Source organism: Maylandia zebra, linkage group LG13 (genome assembly GCF_041146795.1).
Source record: "Maylandia zebra isolate NMK-2024a linkage group LG13, Mzebra_GT3a, whole genome shotgun sequence".
In the NCBI taxonomy this organism is placed as follows: domain Eukaryota; kingdom Metazoa; phylum Chordata; class Actinopteri; order Cichliformes; family Cichlidae; genus Maylandia; species Maylandia zebra.
In genome coordinates this window covers 10721727-10748043 of record NC_135179.1, presented here as the reverse complement: position 1 = coordinate 10748043, position 26317 = coordinate 10721727, and the positions used below count along the sequence as shown (strand labels likewise).

General features: G+C 38.7%; 1 protein-coding gene across 32 annotated transcripts in view; it reads right to left on the bottom strand.

Moving 5' to 3' along the window:
• Positions 1-26317, bottom strand: part of camk2g2 (calcium/calmodulin-dependent protein kinase (CaM kinase) II gamma 2) — an 83037-nt gene that overhangs the window by 9602 nt on the left and 47118 nt on the right. For 3 of the 32 annotated variants that reach the window (XM_004570045.3, XM_076891514.1, XM_004570058.4), the window contains exons 7-17: positions 20811-20913; positions 19865-19948; positions 19417-19511; positions 14974-15096; positions 13046-13129; positions 12922-12964; positions 12161-12220; positions 8851-8891; positions 4798-4878; positions 2391-2435; positions 1464-1518 (exon numbers count right to left, since the gene is read on the bottom strand). In XM_004570045.3, the coding sequence (XP_004570102.2) occupies positions 1464-1518; positions 2391-2435; positions 4798-4878; positions 8851-8891; positions 12161-12220; positions 12922-12964; positions 13046-13129; positions 14974-15096; positions 19417-19511; positions 19865-19948; positions 20811-20913 (814 nt within the window). Of the gene's footprint in view, positions 1-1463; positions 1519-2390; positions 2436-4797; positions 4879-8045; positions 8079-8850; positions 8892-12160; positions 12221-12921; positions 12965-13045; positions 13130-14973; positions 15097-19416; positions 19512-19864; positions 19949-20810; positions 20914-26317 lie in introns of all 32 variants that reach the window. The other 29 variants (XM_004570046.3, XM_004570052.4, XM_004570059.3 and 26 more) reach the window with 17 other exon arrangements.

Here is a 26317-nt window from a genome sequence, read left to right as displayed (position 1 = left end):
GTGTCATTACCAAGGGATCCTTTGTTTGGACTTATTCAGATGATGATGTAATTACTGTAAGAGCAGAATACTCCTGTTCTCTACACACAGCAGTGTTTACTCTCAGTCATTCTTTCTAATCCCTGCCGCAGATCCATGAGGTACTGCTCACCAAAGCCATGGCTTTCACTTTCTAATACAACTGTGATTAAAAGTCACAACGGGCAGAACTTTAAAGTGATTACAGCATCTTTCAAAACATTTGCAGATAATCCTCCAGAAAAGACAAAAAAATTACTTTGAAGTAATTAACGTTAGTTTCATTTGTTGTTTGTAGAACAATCTATCCCAAATAAATGGTAGGACTGCAAACCTTCATCCTGCTTTGATATTTAACTTTCTTATAGCTCAGTCACTTAAGTAAAAATACGAACCTTGCAACTAAGAAGAAGAAAAAAAGATGGTTCATTGCACCGAATTTTATTTGGCAACTGATTACCCATATGATTGCACAGGTCACCTGGTGGGATGCTTCTGACTCAGACCGACTGCAATCCTTCTCAGGACAGATTAGTAAATGTTTGTATATAATTTCCATCTGATTCACAAACAAACATTGTCATCAATCTGAGTCAGTCAGCATCAATGACCACAACTCATCTGCGGCATGGCTTTTTACAGCAAGGACCCAAATCAACTGGTTGCTAAATGGTTGTATTCTGGTTATAATGCTTTATAAAAGCAAGGTTGCAGTTAAATATCTGTCCTGGAGCAATACATCTCTCTTTATGGAGAAATCTTCTGAGTATAAGTAGTTAATGTGAATTTCTGTGTGTAGGAAGCAGCAGATTCGTGCCGACTTGTCACCGTTTACTCCCATACCATCACAAGCAGACTGCATTTAATTGCCAACCTGACATTATTCAATCAGGACTGACTCCTTTGTCATTTCATTGCCGTTCTGATGCACCAAAGTTTCTTTGACGACTGCAACTGACTAGTCACACACCTGGACCCCGTCTTATAGCATCTATTTCAACGCCAACAAGCTCACAAGTTCACATGCTTGCAATATTTTTGGTTATTTTCCTTAGTGTGAGTGCAGCATTGAGGACAAGGCTCGCCCATTAGGCCCTCCTACAGGAATTAGTCGAGACAACAGAAAAAGCATATTATCTGGCATAGCAGTACTGTTTAAGTCAGTCAACATGCACAGCACAGCGTTCAGACATAGCGTTTCTTTCCTGCAATGCTCCTCCAACTCCAAAACGTACTGACTATCCCAGCCTGAAGTGCTTTTTGTAGTGGAAAAGCAGAGTTGACAGATTCCTGAAAGCTCTACCTAGAGGACATGCATCACCTTAACATAAAGCGAGGAAATAAATATTTTGTCTTTTTTTTTTTTTTTTTTTTTAATCTATCTGATCTGGATTGGATGCAAAGTGAACCAATGCATGCAGAGTAGGTGAAAGTTGGACAAGTACCTTTCCTACCTTTCATCTCCTCCTCTTCAATGTTATTACAGCTCTCAGTGGAGCCCTGTCAAACACAAAGGGGTGAGACAAAAAGAGAGGTGGATGGAGAGAGGAGGAGTGGGTGGAAGAGGAAAAAGTTGGATAAGGGAGAGGTGGACAATCATCTTTTAATTTGTAGCTGAGACAGGTTTGGGATGCTTTAGACGCCTATAAAAACACAGAGACAACCTGATGGACAGATGGACGGGTACATGACTCCCTCCCAGGAGCACAAACCAGCCAGAACAGCAGCGAAGAGAAGCGCAGAGAGCCACACATTACGGCAACGTGTGGGAGCAGTTTAAAATGAATTTTTAACAGGAAGGCGTGTGTAAGAGAAGATTAGTGCAGAACCGCTTCTCGAGAGGAAACATGCCCATGTGGCAATGTGAGAAAAGTTTCAGTGTACAGGAAATAGTGCAACACCATCAGCATTTGAATATGTAGTGACACTGGTATTTAACAAACGTGTGTGCACCAACACAACAGTGAAAGCTGTGCGGCACTTGGTTCCTGTTTTAGTAAAGAGTCTGTTTGTGCGTGTAGGATTTTCTCTTTCACATAAGGAGTAGTAGTAGGGTACCATGAGTATTTGCAAGTTTGGAAAAGGCAATGAAAAGTTTGTAGTCTGTCAATATCAGGTGCTCTGAGGGGAAAAAAACTGAGGATCAACTAAACCATCTCAAAGGGAAGCAGATTGAAAATAATAATAAAAAAAAAAAAACTATGAAAATATCAAAGGTTGTATTCCTGTGTTCTTACATAAGCAGATTATCACCTTAAACATGAAGTGTATAATTATTTTAATGGTGGTGTATGCAGAAATATTAGAGAAAATCCTCCACGAGTGTTAGTAGTAGTGGCTGGTGGCTTGAGGCTGGAGTAGAAGCAGCTTACCTTGGTGCCGTCTGCTGGGTTGTGTACAACAGTTGTCTGGGCTTCCTGGGGGGAGGTAGGAGACACTTTACCATGCAGGGAGTGTATGATAGGGAGGGGGTGGGCACCAGCAAAAGATGCCAGGGAATATCATGACGACAGACGCATGAGGGCACACCAAAACAAAGCACAGTGCAGAGGCTGTGGAACATTTATGGTAATAAAAATCCATGATTGTTGATGTCAAGGCGCTCAGTATCAGTCTGTTTCCCCATTCACCAGCACTGTGGCCTACAGGACTGTTTTAGAACCTCCGAAATGGATGAAAACAGCCATGAACACAGCTATACACATATCCACCACCAGCCAAGGCCATGACTGAGGAGGAGGGGTTTGCAATTTGTAAACCATATTACAAAAACCTACACATAGCTATAGTGACTTTAAAGCTAAGCTAGTAAATGGATAAATACTAGATAATATTTCACATCTCAACCCTCCATCCCATGTGGGCTGAAGACTGGTTTAATGGTGAATTGTGTTTGTGCAACAACTCCTCATCCCCAGCCTTGACCCTGTGACATAAACATTTAGCACAAAGCAATTCAAGAGCTCAAGTACTGGACAGTGTGGAAAACAAACCCACGGTATCCTGGTTTAGTCAGTCAGGAGCACTTGCATGATCTCCACCAACCCTGGACCCAACTTTTAGAAGATGCAGCCCCTTCAGTGACGTATGGGATTATGCAGAATTTAAAGTATTACAAGTAATGGCAGCGAGACGACAGTCCCAGGTTGTAAACTCTTATGGGGACTGGTCCAGTTGCTGGGAAGGCAGTCTGTGCTCTATAAGAATCAAATATTATTTATTTTTTTTTATTTATTTTTTATTTATATATATATACACACATATATATATACACACATATATATATACACACATATATATATATATATATATATATATATATATATATATATACACACACATATATACACACATATATACACACATATATACACACATATATATATATATATATATATATATATATATATATATATATATATATATATATATATATATATATATATATATATATATATACAAATGCATTCTTGCAGATTAAAATAAAAATACTGATGCTGTTATGTTTGTGTGGTAAATGTCGTACATAAATGATGGAAGCCTTTTATAAAGCTTTAAACTGAGGATTTTGACTGTTGAGATCTGCTGTTTTGAAACTGGAGAGTGTGGGCTGGCTCTGACAAAAAAAGGCAAGCTAAGGTAAGATAAGTTTACCTTCTTTTTAACATTATTTGGGACTAAATTTAGCAAAAAGGGTCTTATTTGTTTTAATGTAATCTTTATTTTTACAAGTAATCCCACTGACATTCAGACAAGCATGACAAAATTACAACAATTAAATACCAAATCTTTTTTTTACTATGTTAGATTCAATAAGACTAAAAGCTAGCAATAAAGACTGGAAATATCTTGTTAAAGAAAACAAACAGTATGAAATGACATTTTGAATTTATAGAGAAAGTTAATTACTGGAAACATTCTTAAGTCTTCAAAACGCCTATTTGTGCTAGATTTTGTTACTTAGATGTTTTGGTTTAGTCTTATGCTAGGCTTAAGACATGATAGGCATGATACTTATGTCAGGAGACAGAAAGTTTTTGTATTAATTAGAAATGAAGTACACATTCAGTGCACATTTCCTTGTCGTGTGTTATGTTGCCATCGTTTCCATTTAACCAACCTGAGACAAACATCATACAAACTCTTGTATGTTGTATAAATGACTCGATCCCACAAACACAGGGGCTGCATCCTCTTGCAAAAATATGGCTTGTTTTTCATTTGTCAACTCAGGCTGCTGTTTTACCCAGAAGCCCCCATCATTTACCATTCAGAAATTGAAGAGCAATTTGTGAAAGGTCATCTTTTGATGTAGAGGCAATAACCTCCACTTCAGAGACAAAGCATCAACAAAGCTCTGGTGACATAGTTGAACACACAAAGGAGTCACAAGGATGTGGTTGAGCAGAACTTGATTGAAGTGTCTGCTGTTGTACTGGAAAATGAAAGTCATTTGTCTACCTGTCAGGCACCGGGTAAATATATGAAGGTGTGTCCACGGAGGTATGGGTAAAACACAAGCCAGGAGAGACAAACTCAAAGGGGCAAGCCAGTCATTTAATTTTAAAGTCATCAAATTCACCGCCAAGATCACAGTTTGTGTTCGAAACGGAAGCAGAGACGCAGACAATGATCGATGAGACAGAGGACAAGGAAAAGGTTTTACTTAATATGGGAAGCGACAAAAAGATTATGAGGGGATAGAACTAAACGATAAGAAGATGGGAAACAATGAAATGATGCTATTAAAAGCAAAGAAACCAAATAGAGATGAGGTACCATTGGTGCTGAAGATGACATGCTGCTGTCTTTGGTGCTGCTGCTGCTTACTACACTGTTTTTACTGTTGTTTCCCTGCGACTGGGGCAAAGAAACACAACACAGAGTGACTCCCACTCCTCCCACTAAACCATGAACCAAGCTATGGGAATCATAGGTGGAATAAAGGAATGGAGCCATTACACGGACTATACGCTGCACAGTCAGGGCAAGAGCTGTATGTGCAGATGTTAAACTTAATTTATTTATCTGCACCTTCCTATCTTTGCATTTTAAAGGGCAGGTGCAATCATCAGTATTTCTGCTCTGCATGTAGTTTTAACGTTTCTTTTCATGATCATAGAACTCATAGATACAAAGTAACCAAAACAAAATATTTTTATGCCTTTAATAAAATTGTGAATTGTTAACAGAAAAGTGCATTTTAACAATAAGCATATATTAAGGGCGAATGACTTATTTTCTTCCCCAGCACTTAAAAAAATGGGAATCATTTGCTGAGATAGAAAGAGAAATCAGTCTGTATCTAAAGCGAGCTCAGCAGTCCAGGTCTGTGCATGCAGTGAAAGGCCTTGGGTAGCAGGTTTTTCTCTATTGTGTGAACACATGCAACAGATATGTGGTTTAAGCTGTTTTTCCCCTTCATTAGCTCACGCAAAGATAACAGTAAAGCCTATTTTACACACAAAACTACTTAAAGGATCATCTTGAACAGATCCTATTTATGGCTTTGAGTTTTAAAAAGTGAAATCTGTCTAAACCTTTTTCAAATGTTGGCTGCTAATATAAAAAACACTCACAGCAACATTTAAATTTTAATTTTAAAGAAAACAAAATACAGCGGCCAACGATACCCCCTCAGCCTCCTAGTGGATACACGTGTTGTATCAATTTGAAAATCATACATTGCCTTGTTCTCAAGTTATTACATGGCATTAAGGTCGAGGTCACAACTTTTTTTAGTAAATACACCTACGGTGGAATTTAAGCTCCTGTGTTTTTTCATTCTGGAGTTATTGCATTCAGGAACTTTGGTCCTGCCCGCACGGCAGGATGACGATAATACAACATCAGCCTTTTACAGCTGAAGGAAGGTTTAATTTTAAAAAATATGTTCTGAATTCATATTTCTGTTTAGCTATGATATAGGTAGTACAAAATGTAATTAAAATGACATTGGCTGCACTCTTGGAGAATCTACTAATATAATTAAAGTCATGAAGTGCAATCCAAGCTAGGAGACACATTTACAATGCGTTTCTTACTTCACTGTGGTGATTTGTGCAAGCCATAAAGAAACGTTCTGCAAAACTCGCCAAAAATTAGCTTTTGTAAGCAAAAACAAAACAAAAAACAAAACAACCAGGTACAGTAAAAAAATTATTCAGCAGGCAGAGAGGGTATGACAAAAAGATGGTGTTGATTGCATTATGGAAAATGTAGGATCTATGTGTTTAGAGAGCTTAAAAACCATAAGGACTACACGTTTGGATATTTCTGTCCTTTTAAGCATATTTCTGTCTTGCTTACGAGTTAACATAATTTTTCACTCGCTTGCTCCTAAAAGCTGTAGTAATGTTTCCGCTGGATGACTAAGATATAGGTTATGTTACAGCTGCAGACTGAGGCTGGAATGTATGATGTGAACAAGAGAACACTGTTTCAGCTGGACTCTCCTTTTGGCCTCGAGCTAACTGGAAGGAAAGGGGAATACAAATATTCCCACAGGAAAGTTGAGAGGTGTGGACGAATGGATTACGTCAGTGAAAGATTAAGGCCAAAGTGCTGGGAGTTTTTAGCTGTTTTTCTGCAACTCTCAGAAGAGCAAATTACCCCAGTGTGACTTTAAACAGTATTTTGGCAGTCTCTGAGGCCTACTAGGAACAACTTCTAACAGAATAACTAATGTGCAATGCTGACACCATCAACAAGGCAGATTACAGATTTGACATCTTTTACTGCATTTCAGGGCTGGAGGAGAAACATTTCTCATGAATAAGAAACATTTAACTTTCAAGAAGTTCAAATATAAAAAATATATTTCCACCTGCAATCATGACAGCATTGTGGAGCCACTTTGTTTGGACCTAATTGATCAAGGTCATGAGCCGACATGTAGCCTTGTTCCTCTTTCTTTAAAAAACCCCATATCTGTTAACTTGGTGAATCTGAGCACTTCAGTGCTATTAAAACAACTTGAGCAGAATTTGGAATAGAAAAGCACAGAAACACAAACATGAGGTCCTTTTAAGATTATTCCCCCCCAAGCCTCCTCAAAAAGGCTGTTTACCAGAATCAAAATATTCAGAACAGCATGTTATTAATGTCTGAAAATGCTAATTAGGCCTCAAACCGAGATATTTCTTAGTACAACCTGCAATCTTGAACCTCAGTTTCCATCTACAAAAATAAACAAAACTGTGTAGTACTTTTCTTTTAATAAAGTTTTATGTTCTTTTGAAAGGGTAACGTCTTTTGGGAGAGATGAGGATAAACTGGACTTTGTATTTAAAGCAGCTAAAGCAATTATTTTGTTATGTTTTCCACAGATATGCAAACCTACCACTAATAAATGTACACTATTAACTAGTTTTGTATCACTTTTACTTTGGAAAATAATGTAGTGAGGGAAAAATGTAGCCATCCAAACAGATCAACAGACCTGAAAAATAAGAAAACAATCTTTTTACTTGATTATTTTATATTCAGAATTTAGAAGCTCACACTTTCTCTAGCTCATATCGGAGAATTTATCTGCAGGTGACAAAGACAGCCGTTTTATTTACGGTAAAAAGGGGAAAGAAGAATTCACTTAAATGAAACATAATGAGGGTACGATAAACATGCAACAACTGAAAAAAAGAAAAATGGTGGTATCTTGAGATTAGCAGGGATTCAGTTGTCCCACGGTGATGGTCAGGTATGAAGCGAAAATGCAGATCCATGGGTCAATGAGTCGCACATCAGAAGGGGGTAACTGGATAGTGAAGAGCGTGTGTGTGTGTATTATTTCTTTAAATGGTTTTGGTGGCGCTTCCAGAGGAAGGGAATGCAAGGATGTTGTATGAATTTGGAAAAATCCAACAAAAATTGCCATAAACGACCCCTAAAGCATCTCTGCACAAAAGGAAAAAAAAATGAAACAGAGAGGGTAAAGGGAGAGCTGGACGGGCAAAGACTCGCAAAGAAGACGGACAAAAAAAAAAGTTAAAAAAAAAAATGAACAAAAACGACAGAGCCGATCTCACCATCAAACAAACACTTGAGCTGGACTTCCTTTTCTGACAGACAGCAATGGAAAAGAGGAGGGAAAAAAATAAGGATTCATCGGGAACTAATCAAAAAAGACAAAAAGGTGAAGCTGCCAGATTGATCCCAGAAAGATAGTAAAAAACAAAACAGCTGCACAAGCTTACACAGGAATAAAGATGAGATAAAGGGATTCAGAAAAATCTGAATCAGCTGCAAATAAAAAGGGGGGTTAAAAAATAGAAAAAAATATTGGAAATTATTTTATTGGTGTTCAATAACTGGTTGTGCATTTTCTAATGTTTAAGGGTTTAGTTACTGTTTAAGTTACTGTATGTAATGGGAGTTTTGTTTTGCCCTTGGTGAGTACGGCAGTTCATTGCATGCACTGACGCTGACTGTTGATCAAAACAAAAATCGCTGTGAGTCAAAGAAAAGCGGCTGGTTAAAAACACCATTTTAAAAGCTTTTTAATCTTTAGGTAAGCTCGTTAGATCTACTTTAATCTCAATGTGAGTTAACTGATTTCTTATGAACATAATCAAGTACCTAGTTCATTTCTAAAATAAATCCTATCCCCCTAAGTCACAAAAATCTTTAAAATATATTAAACAGACTTTAGAAAAAAGACCATGTTGCACCAGAGGACAGAGGTGATCTAATTGATCTTGTTCCATCATATCACAGTTAAAAATGGTCTCAGACAGTAATTAGGGGGACAGACCAAAAAGGAGATAAAGATAAGGAGAGTAAGTTAAGTACATAAGTCACATCAAGAAAACCCTCATGGGTCAGAGAGCTTACCTTCACACCGTCCGACTTTTTGTTTAGTAAGGTTTTACACGCTGAAAGAAAGTGAGAAAAGATGATGAGGACGCAGTTTAAGGGGGACAGCTGTCCAATCAACAGAAGAGCTGAAATCACTCAGTCAGCATGACAAAAGACGGCCTAAGAGTTTATCAGGTTTGACAAAACTGACTTCACATTGATATTTCTAACAGCAGAGCTGTTGTATGATGGACGATCCCATCAAAAAGTTTACTTTATGAACCACTGTGGATAAACAGGGAATTAAAGAGACTTCAGTAGTGATGATACAGACAAAGCAAAATGATAACGTGAAAATCAAAAACACAACTTGTTGGCAAAATTGAAATCACTGTATAAAAACAGGCACATCGAGGTAGCCCCATTCATAATTATTTTCCATTATAATGTACACTACACTGACTATGCAGATTGTTTTGCCCAGTAACGTGCAAGTTCCACATTTTATTTCCACTGCATTGTTACAGTTTGTACACCAAGATTGTAAAATTTATTTAGTTAAAAAATTAAATGTCAGTAATTCACAACTATTGCATGGAGAATCCAAATTCTAAAACAGTAAAATCATTAAAAAATTTATACAGGGAAACAATTAAAAAATTCAAAAAGGTGATTCTGATTGTGAGAGCAGGTCAGCATTACGAGTTCCTAGTAAAACCACATGTTAATTTTCTGAGCTTTAAAGCTCATTTTAAAGTTGGTTTCATTTGTTTATGGTACTGTGTGGATTTCTGGCTCAACCATAATTTTGGGTCCAATAATCCTCTAAACTGTCAAAATGTTAAACAATAAACACTTTGTTCACTTTCCACAGTAATAACATCAGTTTCAGCTCAGTTCATAACACTTCTAATATTTCATATCCTGCTCTAGTGTTTGATTTTATTTCTCTGCTTTCAGGGGGCAAATGAGAATTAATACATGACTAAGCTTATGAATGAGTAAAAGAGCTATTTTTTTTTATCTTTACCTTGTTTTTTGTTGAAACAAGTAAAATATACATATATATGTTTAATGTCAATTACAGAACTGCTGATAATTTATTTAATAAGATTGCTTTGGCCACGTCAAATGCCACCTTCATCCCTATAATCTAGTTTATGTTAGGAGGCATGTATGTGAACCTGAAAACCTGACCAGACAGTTTTAACACACAAATGACACCACTCCACCTGACAAAAAGGAAACGTAATAAAACACATGCATTAACACACAAACACTCACTAAAAATAAACATTTTACCAACAATCATTTGTCTTTGAGCCATGTTCCAATGATTCACCCTTACCTTCCATTCAAAAAGAAGGAAGGATGGCAATGAAAAAGGTAAGAGAACAGTAATGTATTTAATATCTGCATCTTAACATCTGAACTGAAAGGTGACAACTGCAGGCAACACCTGTCAGGCTGTTACTGCGCGTTAAAAGGCATTCTTTAATCATTTTCACAGCGGTGATGGTTCATGCAGTCATCAAAATGTCTGGCATGCAACATCAACTTCAAAGTCTTCCTCATAAAAGGAGCCGAGTGGTGCTTTCTCAGCAGAAACCTTTAACTTCAGGATGTCATCTGTACAAATTCAAGTCTGATTTCTTCACTGTAACACTGTATGTGACAACACTGAGTCTTGTTAAGTGAAGAAATTTGACAGTTGGAATTGAGCAAAAAAAGGGAAAGTCATTAACATTTTATCGGCAAAGCATCCTCTTGTTAATCAGACTGTTTTTTCCTGTATGACCAGCTTTTAAAGGGGACCCATTATACTTTTCCTTATTTTCTGTTACTTACATAATGTTGCAAGGGTTCTTATGAAACGTGGCACATCACTTGTATCATCAGCGAATGTACAAGTGAGCTCTAAGCACTTTAAATTTGGTTTTGCATGATCTCAAAGAGTGTGGATATTCCTATTACAGTAATCTCTACTTTTGAATATAGCAGCCCCGCCTACCTGCTGTTCAAACTCCTGTTTGTGAGGTGCAACCAATCAGAGGAAAGCAGTGTTAAAGCTGCTAGCTTCAGTCAAATGATGAACTAAGTGTCCTCTGTATAAGATTAAGGAACTTTTAACTATGAATTCCAAAAATAAAAATATACAGCTGAAAGAAAAGCTTAATAAGTCCTCTTTAAGCAAGCAGCCAGCACTGTCATATGACCCACACGTGTTAAAGGTTCAGTATGCTTCAAACAAACTAATTAGTTTGAGCATGCCTGAAAACAAAACTGTCCTGAATCATCACCCTCAGAGGTAGAGCTAAAGGTTTGCCACTGGAGAACAAGATGTAATCTCTTAAGTAACGTAAAGGTTTATTGGGAGTTAAGGGAGATTTTAACTAAATGAAAAATCATTAGCTGCAAATGTGATCTGTCTTAGTTAAAAAATATCAGTAATGTGAAACCACAAACCAAAGCCATCCACGTGCTGATACCCCACTAAGCGATATCGCTGTGTTTGTGTTAATATATATCTGCATAATGATGACCTGATAACGGCATAAGCACTTTGTTTGAAGCAAACTGTTTTTTTTTCCTTTTTAGTTGTATTTGCTCAAACAAAAACAAGAGCAGGCAGGAGAGAGGAGACAAAGAAAATAGTTAACACAGGACACTTTGCATTCTGTTTATCCAGCTTCCCATGCAGGTTGGCAAACTGCACTGTACGCTCATAAACATGCTTGGCTGGCTGTTGGCGCCAGAGCCATGCCAAGGGAAGGTTGCAGCGAGCACAGGCAGGCATCGACTGGGCATCAGTACTGTGGATCCAGATCAATTTGAAGAAGGCAAAGCTGCAAGAGTTCCGAGTTAAATACTGGAATTTCTGTTCATATTGGTAATATAAATGGCGATGCAGCAGAGAAAAACAACCTGTGATATTTGTGCTAATGCAAAGATATATAACCTGAGCTTTGCTTGGTGACAGCTGGGGTAGTTGGAAGAAGGTCCGAGGGTCATGCTGGGTGTCATTTAAATGGCTGTTGTGTTCGACACAGGAAATTAAATATCCAGTCCTTGAGAGGTGGTCTGTTTATTAGACCATTAGGAAGCCCAGGAGTACTGAAAGGTCAGTAGCTGAGCTTCATCTGTGGCTTTTATTTATATGTTTGTCTGTGACTGTAAGATGCCCCAGTGCAGTGATGACCACATAAACGTGATCCATCAGTGTGCAGGCAGCAGGTGGTTGTGGTGGTGGGGGGAGGGGAGGGTTCAAGCAGCCCAGGCCACATGCCAAAAACCTCAGCACGAAGCTGGCAGTGCCCGACTCCAACACCCCCTCTAGCAAACGTACCTTCCTGAGCCATTGCGGCTGTGCTGGTGGTAGCGGCAGGACTGGTGTGCTGCCGTCCCACTATTAGACAAAGAGGAATTCAGTGCGCTACTGGGAGAGAGACCCACTAAACCATGAAAATCTCCTTTTTTCTTTAATAACTTTTTGTGCTTCCAAGAGACCTGCTTACTGTTTTTGACATTTTAATTTAATCAATAAAATGATGTAATACCAAACTTCATTTTTATTAGGATGAAGTGAAGCAACAGATGGGAAAATCTTGTCAGAAATAAAATGTCTGAGCCCCAACTTACTGATTTTACTTCTTTGTTTATTCTACAGTGAATAAACAAGCCTAGGCTTACGAACAAAGCATTTCAGAGGTCTGGCTGGTCTGCTTACTTCAGTCTGGATCAGTCTTAGCCTTTACAAAGTAGATGAACATAATCCAATGGAGCTGCTTTGCTTACATGAAGGCATATAAACACAGGGCCGATAGCATTAGTGCATTAGCTTGCTAGTCCATTGTCCAGCCCGCAAATTGGTTGTTCAATCAAAAGTGCACTGTGATCAAACTGCTTATGAGGATGAAATCCAAGCCAAACCCCTGAAGTGCAAAATCAAATCCAATCGGTGTGGCTAAGGGAAGAAGATGGTAGACTGGAGATACAGTAGCAGAACAACAGTGACATGTATCACTTGGCTTCTATGAGAGATAGGCTCCGGAAAGAAGTGCGCTCCTACTGAGTGTTGACAATTTTAAACTAACTACAAAAGCTCACCTGAAAAGTTCCTGGACACGAGCATCGTAGTGAGGATAGCTCCCTAGAGTCAAGGCAAATAATATACAAGATTATAAGCATAAGCTAGTGAGTTATGTGTATGTTTAACTGTGTTCGTGCTTACTTTAAGCTTCCTTCTGGCATTGAACTTGCGCAGACATTCCACAGTCTCTTGACGGTGCATCATGGAGGCCACAGTGGATCGTTGCTTTAAGTAAAGAGGAAAGGGCAACATTAAGTATATCACTGTTACACCGTCAATGCCACTTTTTTAATAACTTGTCCATTTTTATACTGGTAAGACCTAAAGTTAGGGGTGCAGCCATATTGGACAGACAGGTATTCTTACACAGGCAGATGTACCCAGTCACTGTCTGCTAGGCCTCACCGGTGCTATTCTGAACAAGACCTTTTAATTATATCTGTGCTTTTGGAATATTTTACCGTTTATCGCATAGTTATCACCTGGTAACCACCGGTTATCAGATAAAAATGTGTATTACCAGTTGGCAGTTGGTTGTGGGAGGCTGCTTGCTATCTTTTTAAAGAAACCGGTGGCAAAGTGAGTCACAAAGAGGGTGCTGCACTAATAATCTCCTTGTGATAGCTTTGGTCACTAGCAGATTTCCATGGTCACCCAGCAGAGGATGCCTGCTTGTCTGCAAACACATGCCAACTATTCTGTAATGAAACTGGAAATGGGGACAGTTTCCCAACAAAGTAAAAGCCGCACCTTTTAAAACATAATGGTTTCAGCAGTAATGCACAACATTTACTCTGAAGGCAAATGTTCTCCATTTTCAGTATGCGTAGCAATTTAAGTTTCACTACCAAGTCAGTTGTTGAGTGTTTGCGTACAAGTCGGCAACTTCCACGCAAACTACTGGTGACTTTGAAAATCCACCTGCGAGAAAAGCAATTACAAGAAGGTTTTTAATGAAGCACCCTCTCTGCCAGCAACCATTTGCCAATCAGTAGGGAAATGCACACTTTTCCTTAGTGACTGGTCTCTAGGTCTCTGTGACTGAGGCCAAACCAATCTTAGCTGGTAACTTAGCACTCCACCCTCTTGTCTAAATATAGTGAATATAGAAGAGGTGGTGGTGGTGGTCACATACACCACCTTTTCTATAGCACTGACACTGAAGCATCTATGTGTAAGCATCCATCTTCTTTATAGAGCCTGTATATGTATCGTTGACTTGAGATTGAACTCACAGATATGTGATGGGACGAGATGAAGAACTGCTTTAGAAAATCTCTTTGAAAAGATAAAAACCCATGAACATTAAAATACAAGAGGAAGGGACCGTGACTCCAAAGGTGCATTCTGGTAAGAAACATTTAATCACCATTTTGAGGCTATGACAATAATGGCATTGTGTACAACTGCAACAATGAATTCTTTTTAATGCTCTACAGCTCTGATATGCTCCCCTGAGTAGCTTTTCATCAACAGGCAGGAACAGCTCATGTGTATTCCAACTTCTCTGTGATACCAAACAGAATGAAAAAGCCTGCTTTGTCAGGGACTTATAAATGAAAACTTTTAGAAGTGGGAGCTGTAAGGTAAGCCTACGGGGCTCTTACATTATCTGGGCGACTCCTTACTCAACTCCTTAACAATAAAAATGGAAATTATTGTCCTTGTGCTTTATCTGATAACAAACTACATTTATGCTGTTAAATTGTTATTGGTGTTAAAATGATGACTTATGACTTTACAGGTCTTTTCTGAGTTCCTTAAATGTGCGTCTTGTCCAAATGTGAGACAAATAAACCCAAACTTTTATGTCTCAACCTACAAAAAGCTACAAATTCTGCTCTAGTATATAATGTCATTCTGTGCATGTTTTTAAAACTAGCCATTTGGATCAAAGATGGTGCTGTTATTCTGAATAGCTGTGTTAGAAATGAAATACAATGTAAGACAGGTGTTCCTGGGCTGTGCTGATGTAAGAGTGCTTAAGAAAGAAAAACTGTGACATGATTTGTTTAAAGCTGGCAAGAAAAACTACATAAAAAACAAAGATAAAGACAAGTGTGACTTACGCAGACCCAGGGATGCTTGAGGGCCTGGTCGGCAGTGATTCTTTTGGCGGGGTTAATCGTTAACATTTGATTGATCAAATTCTTGGCCTCAGGGGTCACTGTGTCCCACTCAGGAGAAGGAAACTGAAGGAAGGCGAAGAGCAGGAAGAAACATATCACTGAAAAACTGGTAAAACAAAAACTGATGTTTCCAAGCCATGATTAACTTGCTGTTGTTTAGCATTGATTAGACATTTCTATATTTAGCACATATTTAAAATTTTAACACTGGCATTCCAGCACAACTGAGCAATAAAAAATAAAAAAAAAAACATAGTTTGCAGAGCCCGAAGAATGCTTACGCAGATACAAGATCCAAAAAAGATGGTAGTAAAAGCTTTTCTTTTAATTGACTGTGATATTTAAATGACTGAACCAGATTTCCTACAGTGTTTGCACCTGTATTTACCCAACATGTAACAGATTAGAGCTGCAAACTGTATGATCATTTAGAAGGTGCAGCTCTCTCCTCATTGTGCATGCATTCAAAGGAGGGTAGGGAAAATTTCCAGTAAAATATATTTACAGAGGCAGGTTGAGTGAATTAAGGTTGTGCAACTTGCAACTTTTAACTCTGTAGGGCAAATATCCACACCTCTCAGGACCAGGAACAAACACAAGTCATAAGCGAGGTTGTAGCAATGAAAAGTAATACTCTAATTGCAGATTTACAGACAGCTCTTATCCATTAATAAATATAACTTTGTTTGTGCTAATCAATCGTGTCCATAAATTTTTACAGGCTACGAGCAGCTGATCAATGTTACCTCATAATAACATCCACGGCATGTGAGTAATTTGTTTATCTTTAATTTGTCATATTAAAACACTATCACAACACCCCCATGAACAGATTAGGTTAAATTGGCCTTCGTTTTCTCTCTGAGGATTAATTTGTCTTGGACACAGTTGAAGGAGCAGCACACATGTACAAACAAACAACAGTTAGCACCAGAACATACGCACATAGACAGGAAACACAATACTGTACACAAAAGTGTTGCGCAGATACCCTGCAGCAACAAACGGCACATACCTTTCCAATAAGATATACATGTGCACACTCCTGTGGGGAATGGTTATTTCCCTCTTATGTCTGTATATATCATTGTAGGGTCTTTACCTTATAAACAACATACAACACCTTTAGGTGACTGTTTTTGTGATTTTAAAAAAGTATATTTTGCTTGTTTCTCTTTAAAACATATTTGACTTCATTTGTTTTGGAACAGTCTTAATATGTGAAGTTGAGCAACGATTTGTCTGTCTTTGATGGGCAATTTCAGTGGTATAACAAAAGGGTGGAGTCAGCAGACATGTTTACTGCTAAAAGTCAAAGCAAGCTTTCAACAGACTTTTACTTCAAACATATCAGATGTCAGTTACCGATGAAAGAAAAAAGCAGAAATTCAAGGTATCTGTGTGACAGTGATGATATCCAAGAAGTGCACATTATTATAAGTGCTCGTCAGTCACTTCATATTATTGTTCATATTATGCACATTCATTAGATGTGGTTGCTTCCAATTATGTAAATTAATATGGGTAATAAATTCCTATCTCCCAGAGGACAATGACGAGAGCTGATGAATAAGCCCATTGCTCTCCCATAGTGTATCAGTTATTTTTTCTGCAGCAAGATGAAAGTTATACAATGCCGAGTAGCAAGCCATTAAAAACTAAAATTACATTTCTAAATTACTTGCATGACAGAATTTAGAGCATGTTATTTGACAACACTTGAAGTGATGGTGTCCTGCAGAGCTCATCTCGATGCTCCGGCCTTGTAGTTACGAATACACATGAACTAATTTGAAAACAGGAAATGATCAGAGTATCACAATTAAAGTTTCATGAATTCAGGTCGAATTCCCTCACAGATGTCATGAAACTTAACTCTCATTTCCATAGATGCAGGTACAAAAACAATGCAAAACGCCTGCTCTAACCTGAATACGCCCAAAACTATGTGTTCCATTAAAGTCCAAAGTGCTTATTGAAGCTCTAGCTAATAAGGTTTTTGTAATATTCTGAATCAAATGTAAATTCTTAAACAGTAGTTTTAAAGTAAAGACCCCCTTTTGCCTTCAGAACTGCCTTAATTCTTTGTGGCATAGATTCAACAAGGTGCTGGAAACAGTTTGAGAGATTTTGATCCATACTGATGTGACATTTCATTTCAAAGTTGCTGCAGATTTGTCGGCCGCACGTCCATGACGAATGATCCAAAAGATGTTCTACTGGATTAAGATCTGTGGAGGCCATCTGAGTACAATGAACTTATTGTCGTGTTGGAAAACAGTTTGAGATGATCTTTGTGTGCATTTTTCAACTGGAAGCAGCCATCAGTAGACACTGCGGTCATAGAGGGATGGACATGGTCGGTAACAATACTCAGGAAGGTTGTGCTCAACTGATACTAAAGTGGGCTAAAGTGTGCCAAGTATATATAACCCCATATCATTACACTTTCATCAGCAGCCTGAACAGTCGAACTTTCATGTTGTTACACCAGATCCCAACATTACCATCAGAATGTTGCAGCACAAATTGAGAGTCATCACATCATGCCACACTTTTACAATCAGTCATTGGGCAATGTTGATGAGCCTTTTTCAGTTCCAGCTTCAGTCCCTCGTTCTCAGCTGACAGGAGTGGGAACCAGTGTGGTCTCCTGCTGCTGTAGCACATGTGCTTTATGGTTCAACAGGTTTTCTGTTCAGAGATGGTCTTCTGATGGTCTACTTTGGTTATAATGAGTGGTTATTTGTTACTTCCCATCAGCCTGAAGCTGCATTTCAGTCATCATGTAACATAGAACTGGTGCTCACTGGATATTTTTCTCTTTTTCAGACCGTTATCTGTAAACCACACAGATGACTGTAAAATCCCAATAGATCAGCAGTATCTGAAAAACTTACACCAGCCCATATTCTGATGCTCAGTTTGAACTTCAGCAGGTCGTCTTGACCATGTCTACACATCTGAATGAGTTGCTGCCATATGACGGGATAATTAATTACTCACTTTAACAAGCTGTTAAATAGCCGTAGTTAATAAAGTTGCCAACAAGTGCATGTTACAGGGATATGCCTTACATAAAACAGTGGAGAATGAAATGGCTAATTCAGCTAGGAGCAGAGCTGAGTCTTTGACAGTAAAACCAAGAAAGAATCCCAACCCCAAGTTTCTGATGCTCCAGATGGAAAATAAACTTGTTCAAAAGAAGGATTACAGTATAAGAAAGGAGAAGAGGTCCCAGATTATGATTTTTTCCAAATTGGGAGATTTGATCAGATTTCAAGTACCATTTTGCACGTGGATTGGGTCAGATCCTGTAACCGCATCATCCTACAAAATTACCACACACCCTGATAATAATTGCTGTGCTATGATTTGAGCTTTTTTTTTAGGAGTAAAATGATCAATTATAGAGAAATATAGAAGCAAAAAAGTACCTTTGTCAGTGTTTTTCTACTTTATTTATCCCAATAAAAGTTGCTGAATCTAGCAACAAAGTAATCTGGAGTTTGATGAGAAAGTGCTATAGAAATACATATCCTACCGAATTTTTACCATATGCAGGTTGCAGGTAATTCCACCCCCAGTGTGTCTGTTTGCACAGCCTTTATTAGTGAGCGTCATTTGTTTGTCTCTGCTGACAGTGCCTCTGGCTCTTATTTACACACTCACTTATAATTTAAATACAGGTTTTACAAGCTTTATGGTCTGATTACTAAGGAACTGTCACTTGAAAAATTATACTAACAAACCTTCAGGCATCTATCTATAGTTTAGCATAGCAAAAGCATGGACGTGCATGGAAAAAGCACTAAAAAGAGAATATCAGTTTAACTCACCAAGCGGTTGACTCTTATATAAAATACAATATTTAGGCCAAGATTGTCCCGTGTATGCTGGATCTGTTTGTTTTAAATCAGCTCTAATATGTCATAATTGTAAACGCTGTGTCTCCAGCCTGATGTTGCACTCTGGGAGGAGTTAAAAACTTAACTTGTGTTCACACAACTAGTATTTCAGTATATATTTACAAACTATATTCAAGTTTAGCCACCATCAAGGTTAAAAAATGCAACTCTGATAGCTCAGAATCCTCCAAACACGACACCAACAATCCAAAGCAGACACAGAGAGTCATAGGGATTTGTCCCTCCCTAGGAAATGTAAACATTACAAAGTCTTGTGTCGTTTGTGTAGCTGGCTGTGTCTGCAGTACACAGAAAATAAACACACAGTCAAAGTGATATTCTCCGTCCACTGACAATGCCATGCTGGAATTCAGTTCTGCACAGTGCAATCATTATTCTGCATCATAACTGTCTGCACATATGACAATACAGTTCAAAAGGAGAGGGTGGTTAATACAAGAATGTGAGTACTTACATCATAAGCACCAGCCTTAATTTGTTGGTAGAGTTTGTGTTGGTCCTCATCCCAGAATGGAGGGTAGCCCACCAGCAAGATATACAGGATCACACCTGACACACACAAATGTAAAAAATACTGTACATACACAGTTAAAAAGAAAAAAAATGTTTATTTGGGCTTATAGCAGAGTTAAGGGCATTTATCACTTAAAATGATGTGGGCTGCTGTTTATGAATCTGGCTGGTTGTGTTTCGGCCGAATATATCAAATATTTAACTAAAACTTACTGCAGGGAAAAGACTGTTACAGGAACGTTACATGAAGTTGTTGCTTAAAGATTGCAAAGTCAGATGAGTTGTGAAAGACATGGTAATGCTGTAGTGAACCCATATCTAACAAAAATGGAGAAAACAGGTCTGCTAGGAAATGACTGTGCCTACAGTCTGAAAACTTTAGGACTGACCACATGCCCATATGTCCACTGGCTTGCCATATGGGTCCTTTCTCAACACCTCTGGGGACAGATACCCCGGAGTTCCTGCAAAACCTGCAAATATAGAAAAATACAAGCATGTTATACCTATATACAGTACACAGTGTGACTTCTGATTACTACTACTACATTATGACAGGTTTCATACATCTTTCTGTGCTTTGTGCCAGCGCTGTGTTTTAAACAAATTAGCAAGCTGAGATGATCTAAACATTCAGTCTTCATCTCTTTGTGCTACTTACTCCAGCAGAACTGTGCATAAGTCTTGAGCTTCTTCTAATTTCTTTATATTCTCCTTCCAAGAAGACCATCCTTGTATTTTTTTTTTAAAGTGGACTTGAGCAATAGCTATCCAAGTTCTTCTTTGGAGATGGTCTTCTTTTTCACTCATTTTCAGTACATTCTTTGCATTAAAGCATTCCCAAATAGTGACAGTGGAAGGCTATCAGTCATTGATTGGCCTTCCCAAAATTATCGAAACAGCGTGAGATCATCTTGACAGAGAGAATGGAACAAAAGGCAGCCAGCAGCCAAAGACGGGCTTTGCATGTCCTTCAAGAAGCCTGGACTGAAAAAGGTAAATAACTTACAAGAAAGCGTGCGTAAGAGATTTCAGACTATGTTGAAGAATAAGGGTGGTAATGCAAAGTTTGTTAGAATTCTGTAAACTTTGTTTTGGCATTAAATATTGTATTTCCATGTATGTTTACACATTTCAATAAATTCCAATTGTCCCAGCAAATGATAAAGATGTGAGGGCTTCCCTGAGGCTTTTGCACAGCACTGTATATCACTTTAAGCCTATCCTGTTTGCTGCATTTTTAAATGTAAACCTCAAATTTATGATGTTACATGAACATCAACAACACATCATTTGAAATGCTACAGATTAAGTTTAATAAATGATCTTTCTTACCAAACCACGCCTGCTGTTCCCCTTGAACCTCAATAGCGAGGCCAAAATCTGCAAGCTTCACCGCCGCTCCCTTCATCTTACTGGCCAGGAGCAAATTTTCTGGCTGCAATACAGAGACACAAATAATTCTTCAGAATGAAGAATACCTTTACCCTAGTGACTGATTTTATTATTATTATTTTTGTCAGACAAATCTCAAGTTAGAAAAGAAGTTATAAACTGTAATTATTATTAAATAAAGGACAAACAAATCCTCACCTTTTGGTAATCTTTGATAAATTATTTCCATTCCCCAATAGAATAAAAATAATGAATATAATAGCAGATTGGTACACTTGTACTTGAACAAACTTGTTTTATGTGATAAACATACACTTGATTAGAGGCAACAGAGATGAGCATGTGCATGACTTAGAGAAATGTCCTTTCTGTCTGGATGACTGAATGGGCCGCAGGAGCATTATGACATCTACAGTAGTAATGAGCCATGATGCTGTCAAGTTGGCTACAATGGTTTTCCCCAAAGCAAAGACCTTTTCAATCAGCTGTCACAGGATTTAACACAGCATTCTTACTCGGTCCCTCTGATGACACTATTGTGCAAAAGGTCAAGACTTGGCAAGCATAAGGATGCATCAAGTGTGTTTTAACTCATTTCCTCTTTTGCCTCTTTCCCTTATGTCACAGCTGTTTTTTTAAAAATAGATTAATCGTGTTACTTGATTATGAGTAGCAGTGTTTTATTTCAACTTGTTTCAGGTTTTTCATTCTCAACACCAGGTAAACATAATTTACAGGTTGTCTCTGTCCAAGTGGCAGTATCTACTTTTAGCCCTCTCAGACTTTAACTGGGACCAGCTTAGAGCAGTAGCTCTGCATTACTTAAAGTTAAAATACCCTCATTACTCTTGCACTGGGCCTTGATGGAGCACATTAGTTCATCCTGTGTTTGAAAAACACCATTTAAACATCATTTCCTTCTTTTAAATCAACTTTATTCTGATGGCTGCACCTTATAATCAGATCATAGATCAGCAGGCCTGTGTGGCTTCTTACAGTTAGATGTTTAACCTCCATGGCCATATTTCATTATCCTTTATTTATCCAGGTAAAAAGTCTCATTGAGATTAAAATCTATTTTTCAAGAGAGACCTGGCCAATATTAAGGATAGCCCATGTCTTAAACAGAGCATTTAGAGGAGTCTGTAGCCTGAAATTATGACTCACAGGGGTTACTTTCACATATACTGACCCCATTATTCGAAATAATAATTATGTTTAATATATATTTGAAAATGAACTGATCCTGCTTAAGCAACATTGCATGCTTGATCATGTTACTAATACTGCTCTAAGTATGAGGAATATCATCTTAACTGAAGACATGGTTCACTTCATCCTGTTAGCAATTTCTGGTTTCATGTTTCTGACATTTTAGAGTTACACCTTAATTCTCCATAGCAGCTATTCAAAATCAGAGGGGTAAACAAAGTGCACTGAAGTCTCACATTAGGCTGGTGCAGAGTGTAGTTAGTTAGAATGCAATGGAAACTGCAACGTCACATCCAGCCAGCATTCTGATCTCAACCACGTGTGAAACAAGTCCGTACAGTCTAACCTTGTTCTTCAGAAACCTGATTCATCATTTCAAGTTAAAACAACAGTTAAAATTGTCCAGGTAAAGCTTTCCCCAATTTTCCTAATTACTTCTCCAATTCAGGGTTGGATGGAGCTGGAAGCCTATCCCCACTCACACTAGGCAAAAACGTGGGGTCAACACCGCAAAGGCTGCAAGTCAGTCATAGTGACATGTACAACTGCATCCTCAAACACACACATACATGCCTTTTGACTGTGGCGGAAAGTTGTACCCACGCAGGTGCAGAGAGAACATGCAAACTCCATGTGGAAACGCCTCAGAACCTTCTTGCTTTGAGGCAACAGCAGTAACCACTGCACCACGATGCCACTGCTAAAAGCTTAACCTCCCAGATGTAGCAATGCCTGTGATCAGATCCAGATAGTGTCAACTTAATCCCAGGTGTTACTGGGGTCTAATGGTGAACCTGAGCAAGGTAAATGGTGCGGCTCTGCACTCAAGACTACAAGTCCCAAGTGTCAGGCCTGACGTGTCTATGTTTGTGTGTGTGTCTGTGTTAAGGGCAGAAGTCTTTGTAGTTGTTAGCAGTCCTCAGTGCCTCATAACTGGACAGATGGATGGATGGGTGGATGTCAGAAGCTTGTACCAGCAGTCGCTGGGCTCTTAGTCCGTTTCTTCTCATCTGTCAGTCTATCCCTCCCTGTGTAGTTTTCCACCCCTCCCCTCCTGCTACCCCCACCCCACAACCCACCCAACAGGGCAGAGCTGAAATAATGGGAAAAAGAGACCAAAAAGAGGGCAAGTAAAAGCAACAGAAGAACAGAGGGACAGACAGATAGATAGATAAATGGGGGGTGGCATAATCAGTCCCTACTCTGGTGCTGCAGCAACCGGGTGACCTCACCCTATAGTTACCATGACAACCCAGTCTGCCACCAGCTGACAGCACTCAACTCTTTCTCTCGAATTCTTGTTTTCCCTTGAGCGAGTGGCCCTTCCAGGATGACAGAGAGGCGAAAAATATGACATGCGTCTGCGAGTGAGGTCACACCTCTCCGTGGCACACTTCAATGCCATTATTGGTATTTTTATGGCTCGAATGCAGGTACTGCATTCAGCAGCTCTATCCCCTGGATGCTCTTGTGGGTAAAAAACAAAACAAAAATAAACAAAATCAGAGTATTTCCTACAGGGAGTGCAGAATTATTAGGCAAGTTGTATTTTTGAGGAATAATTTTATTATTGAACAACAACCATGTTCTCAATGAACCCAAAAAACTCATTAATATCAAAGCTGAATGTTTTTGGAAGTAGTTTTTAGTTTGTTTTTTAGTTTTAGCTATTTTAGGGGGATATCTGTGTGTGCAGGTGTGCATAATTATTAGGCAACTTAACAAAAAACAAATGTATACCCATTTCAGCGTGTCAGGCTACATTTCACTGTGTGTTATACTTGTATAACTATGCATGTGACAAATAAAGAACCTTGAACCTTGAACCTTCAATTATTTATTTTTACCAGTGAAACCAATATAACATCTCCACATTCACAGATATACATTTCTGACATTCAAAAACAAAACAAAAACAAATCAGCGACCAATATAGCCACCTTTCTTTGCAAGGACACTCAAAAGCCTGCCATCCATGGATTCTGTCAGTGTTTTGATCTGTTCACCATCAACATTGCGTGCAGCAGCAACCACAGCCTCCCAGACACTGTTCAGAGAGGTGTACTGTTTTCCCTCCTTGTAAATCTCACATTTGATGATGGACCACAGGTTCTCAATGGGGTTCAGATCAGGTGAACAAGGAGGCCATGTCATTAGTTTTTCTTCTTTTATATCCTTTCTTGCCAGCCACGCTGTGGAGTACTTGGACGCGTGTGATGGAGCATTGTCCTGCATGAACATCATGTTTTTCTTGAAGGATGCAGACTTCTTCCTGTACCACTGCTTGAAGAAGGTGTCTTCCAGAAACTGGCAGTAGGACTGGGAGTTGAGCTTGACTCCATCCTCAACCCGAAAAGGCCCCACAAGCTCATCTTTGATGATACCAGCCCAAACCAGTACTCCACCTCCACCTTGCTGGCGTCTGAGTCGGACTGGAGCTCTCTGCCCTTTACCAATCCAGCCATGGGCCCATCCATCTGGCCCATCAAGACTCACTCTCATTTCATCAGTCCATAAAACCTTAGAAAAACCAGTCTTGAGATATTTCTTGGCCCAGTCTTGACGTTTCAGCTTGTGTGTCTTGCTCAGTGGTGGTCGTCTTTCAGCCTGTCTTACCTTGGCCATGTCTCTGAGTATTGCACACCTTGTGCTTTTGGGCACTCCAGTGATGTTGCAGCTCTGAAATATGGCCAAACTGGTGGCAAGTGGCATCTTGGCAGCTGCACGCTTGACTTTTCTCAGTTCATGGGCAGTTATTTTGCGCCTTGGTTTTTCCACACGCTTCTTGCGACCCTGTTGACTATTTTGAATGAAACGCTTGATTGTTCGATGATCACGCTTCAGAAGCTTTGCAATTTTGAGACTGCTGCATCCCTCTGCAAGATATCTCACTATTTTTGACTTTTCTGAGCCTGTCAAGTCCTTCTTTTGACCCATTTTGCCAAAGGAAAGGACGTTGCCTAATAATTATGCACACCTGATATAGGGTGTTGATGTCATTAGACCACACCCCTTCTCATTACAGAGATGCACATCACCTAATATGCTTAATTGGTAGTAGGCTTTCGAGCCTATACAGCTTGGAGTAAGACAACATGCATGAAGAGGATGATGTGGACAAAATACTCATTTGCCTAATAATTCTGCACTCCCTGTATGTGATGAAATCAGGGATTGTAATGCTTTTAAGACCCTCTTCATTGAAAAACCAATGTATAGATAAAATACTTTAGCAAGTTGGAGATGGCAAATGTGTTGTAAAAAGTTACTTGTTTGTGCATTAAGCAAATGCAGAGTGACACTGGAGTTTTTGATTCTGGTATTCACTCTGCGTTGTTAAATACATGACTACATTAGTCACTAAGATAGTGCATAGCAATTAGTCACTGATAGTATAAAGATTACCAGATCAGTAGTTTGACAGCTGCTAAAAATATATCTATATATTTATAATAACAATGTGTCAAATCAAAGTGAAACTGTGTCACTATGAAAGGGTCCCTTTAATCGTGATGAACACATTTTTAGTTTCCACAGTGTCTGGTTCTCTCTCTCACCTCAGCTAGCCTCAACACTTGTTCTGCACAACCAACCCGGATAAAAGAGACGCAATAAGAAACTTGCTGATAGAAAATGTGTGATAGTAGAGACCAAAACCGAGCTAAGAGATAGTGAATAATAGCCTTACACTCATCAACACTAAAATAACTCTGGATGAGTCATCGTGCTGCTCTGTAATCACTGGCAGGTGGAAAATAACAATTATTTACGAATAAATTCACTACATCAGTATGCAAGTTACACGCTTTAGTCCTAATGGCAAAAATCTCGACTTCTACAGGTTCACGGTTGGCTAAAAGTCATTTTTAAGCACTCTGCCAGACCCTTCCAGTATTTTCCCTGACTCAGTTTTTTCCAGCTCATCATTTAAGCAACTATGATGATAATGCACTTACTGTAAATTGCTTTGGGCAAATGCATGCCAAATGCATATAATGTGATATATAATGAAGTCTGTACTATATAAAATATCCAAGACTTCAAGTTTTGATAGTGTTTATTTTATTAAACAGACATATTTCAATTAGTTATTTGCAAATTCAGCCTGATATGTTTAGGATTTTGGAACAATATCCAGGCATTAAAGAATGGGTTTATAATAGCTGCCCCACCAGCAGGTCGTCGGAGTGTATAATTGTATGCTAGTGTACCATTTGAGAAGACTATAATAGTGC